This window comes from Colletotrichum orchidophilum (genome assembly GCF_001831195.1).
Source record: "Colletotrichum orchidophilum strain IMI 309357 chromosome Unknown Scaffold_93.1, whole genome shotgun sequence".
NCBI lineage: Eukaryota > Fungi > Ascomycota > Sordariomycetes > Glomerellales > Glomerellaceae > Colletotrichum > Colletotrichum orchidophilum.
In genome coordinates, this window is record NW_019173049.1 from 38,547 (window position 1) to 41,291 (window position 2,745).

Genomic DNA, 2,745 nt, shown 5'->3' on the forward strand with positions numbered 1-2,745 from the left:
TACAGAGAGGAGAGAAAGGAAAAAATATTTTAGTTGTTGGGGGAGGCAACAACGCATCTTTCGCCTCGCCCCGCTTGTGGGCGCACTGCCCCCCCCCCCCCCCCCCCCCCCCCCCCTTCCAGTATCTTATCGACAATCACAATGTGCATGTTCAAGACGGCAGAGAACCCCTTTTCAAATTACGTGTTTACTATTAATCATTTGCTACAAGGCCATCACCAGCACCTATTCTTGCCGACCTCATGACGATCTGGTATCTTCATCTCAATAAGCCTTTTCCAAATCCCCCCCCAAAAACACCTATAGCCCCAGTTGAAGGGGGACCAGTTCAATCTCACTCGTTGAAAACCGCAGCGAGCTAGAGATAGATAGACATCGTGTCACATCTCCGACCCTCCTCCGACCCTCACCGCTGGCTAAAAAGTCAGACTCCCACCCAAACGCCATCCACCCAACCTCCCCTCCCCCTCCCAAGGCGTATTCAAGAGACTCTCCTCTCAAAAACATCCTCGCGTGAATCAGCAACACACACACACACACACACACACACACACACACACTCCGAAGCCTCAAGCCTCGACCCCAACATACCTAGAAACAACACCCTCAATCTCCCTCTTCAAAACCTCCTTCCTCTCCTCAGAACACCAGCTCCCCTCCACAGAGCCCACCGCGATCCCCCTCCACTCCTCAACACTCAGCCCAAACGCCTCTTGCACGGCGCAGTAGTTTTCGAGAATATAAGCCCCAAAGTACGCAGGATCATCGCTGTTGATGCTGAACCGCACACCCGCGTCCAAAAACGTCCGGATGGGCATCTCCCTCATCGTCCCGACGCCCCTCAGCACCACATTGGAGACGGGACAGAGGCTCAGCAGCGTCTTGTCCCGCGCCAGCCTCGCCAGCAGCGCCCCGCTCTCGGCGGACCGCCTCCCGTGGTCGATGCGCTGCACGCCCAGGTCGTCGAGCGCCGACACCACGCACGCGGCCGGCGCCTCCTCGCCCGCGTGCGCCGTGCGCCGGATCCCCGCCTCGCGGACCGCATCGTAGATGGGCTTCCACATCGCGGGCGGGTACGGCGCCTCGCTGCTCGACATGCCCACGCCCGCAATCGTGCCGTCGGCGAAGTGGCCCTTGGCCTTGGCCTCGAGGAACATGCGCATGCCGTCTTCGACGGAGCAGTGCCGCAAAAAGCACACAATGTACTCGATCGTCATGCCAAAGTCCTGTTGGGCACGTTCCTTTGCGCGCTGCAGGCCCTCCACGACCGTCTCGTACGCCACGCCGCGGCAGGTGTGCGCCTGGGGGTCGAAAAAGACTTCGGCATGACGGACGTTTTGCGCGTGTGCCTTTTGGAAATAGGCATAGCCCAGCTCCTCAAAGTCAGTCACCGTCAGGAGCACGGAGAACCCGATAAAGTAGTAGTGCAAAAAGTCGTCGAGCGAGGTGAAGTTGCGGTACCGCTCGTAGAGAGCCTCGACGCTGGCAAAGGCGGGATCCTTGTCGACGGGCAGGGCGATGTTGTTCTGTGCGGCGAGGTGGAACAGCAGCTCGGGCCCTAGTGAGCCCTCGATGTGAATGTGATGCTCGCATTTGGGCAGATCGACCAGGAAGTCGTGAAGGCCGTCCTTGCACATCGTGGGCGGGTGTGTGTGTGTGTGTGTGTGTGGGTGGGTGAAGAGAGACGGATGTCGAACGTGTGGTGTGTGGTTGCAGATGCTTAGATGGAGGTCGCTATCGGCTTTGGAGGACGATGATGGGATGAAGTTGGAGGTGATGCACGAGCAAAGGTTGCGAGATGGAATTGTAGACAGAGATGTTTCACCTGTAAAAAGTTTGCCCAAATCTCGACCTTTCTGGTGGCTGTTGTCGTTCACGACCAAAATAGATGTTGGAGAACTTCTAGAAGTCTTGGGGACGAACGCACGGCTTAGTGTCTGTCGCCGAAGGTTTCTTCTTATCCATGTTGTGTCATTTTATTGAATTTTTTCTTCGTTTTGCCTTCTTCTTTTATCTACACGACCCGACTCTGTCTCCAGATTCGCGGTTTAGGTTATCAAGTTCCCCTCGTTGTCGGCGAGTGCCGTGTTTTTCTCAGCGGCGGAGGACGGCGAAGGTTTGGCCATTCTCGTTCGCCGCTTCACTGGGTCCGGCTTCCGACCGAACATAAGTGGTTATGCTAACGCTGTTTAGCTTGGAAAATCCATCTCGATGACAAAGGGTTTGTAGAGAGACAGAGACAGAGACAGAGTGAGAGAGATAGAGTGAGAGAGAGCCAGAGAGCAGCGAAAGTCCTCCAACGCTCTCGGAGAAACAAAGAGTCCAAGACGACCAGGATTGACCGTAGGGCAAGAGATCGCGAGAACGAAGCACTGAAAAAGGGTTCCCCCTGACCAAGAAACTTCCCGCGCCACGTATTCAGAGGCATGCCCTCGCCTGAATCTCTGTCTCTCTCTAGCAGCTTAAGCGCTCCTCTCTGTGGTCAGCGGCCCAATTTTCCGGGCGCGCGACGCACACCCTGCGGCATTAAACGCACGACCAGCGAAGCCGTCGAACGACAAGATGGTTTGAAATATCCATGTTGAAGCGGGCTGAGAGTAACATCGACATGGGAGAGACATTGGACGAGATACAACCATTGACGAAACAAGCTCCGCAGAGATCAAGCTCTCCGTCTGCGTGTCACGACGATGATGTCGCAGTGAATCGGAAGTAGGCTCGCAAAACTTGGTAATAGGCTTACTC

At 55.8% G+C, this 2,745-nt stretch overlaps 1 protein-coding gene across 1 annotated transcript; it reads right to left on the reverse strand.

Annotated features, from left to right (window-relative positions):
* Positions 1 to 569: 569 nt before the first annotated feature.
* CORC01_09891 (adenosine deaminase) lies at positions 570 to 1,637 on the reverse strand (the record flags this gene model as incomplete). The annotated part of the gene is made up of 1 exon (XM_022621520.1): positions 570 to 1,637. The coding sequence occupies one exon, from the start codon at positions 1,635 to 1,637 to the stop codon at positions 570 to 572; it is 1,068 nt and encodes a 355-aa protein (XP_022471946.1).
* Between the last annotated feature and the right edge of the window lie 1,108 nt (positions 1,638 to 2,745).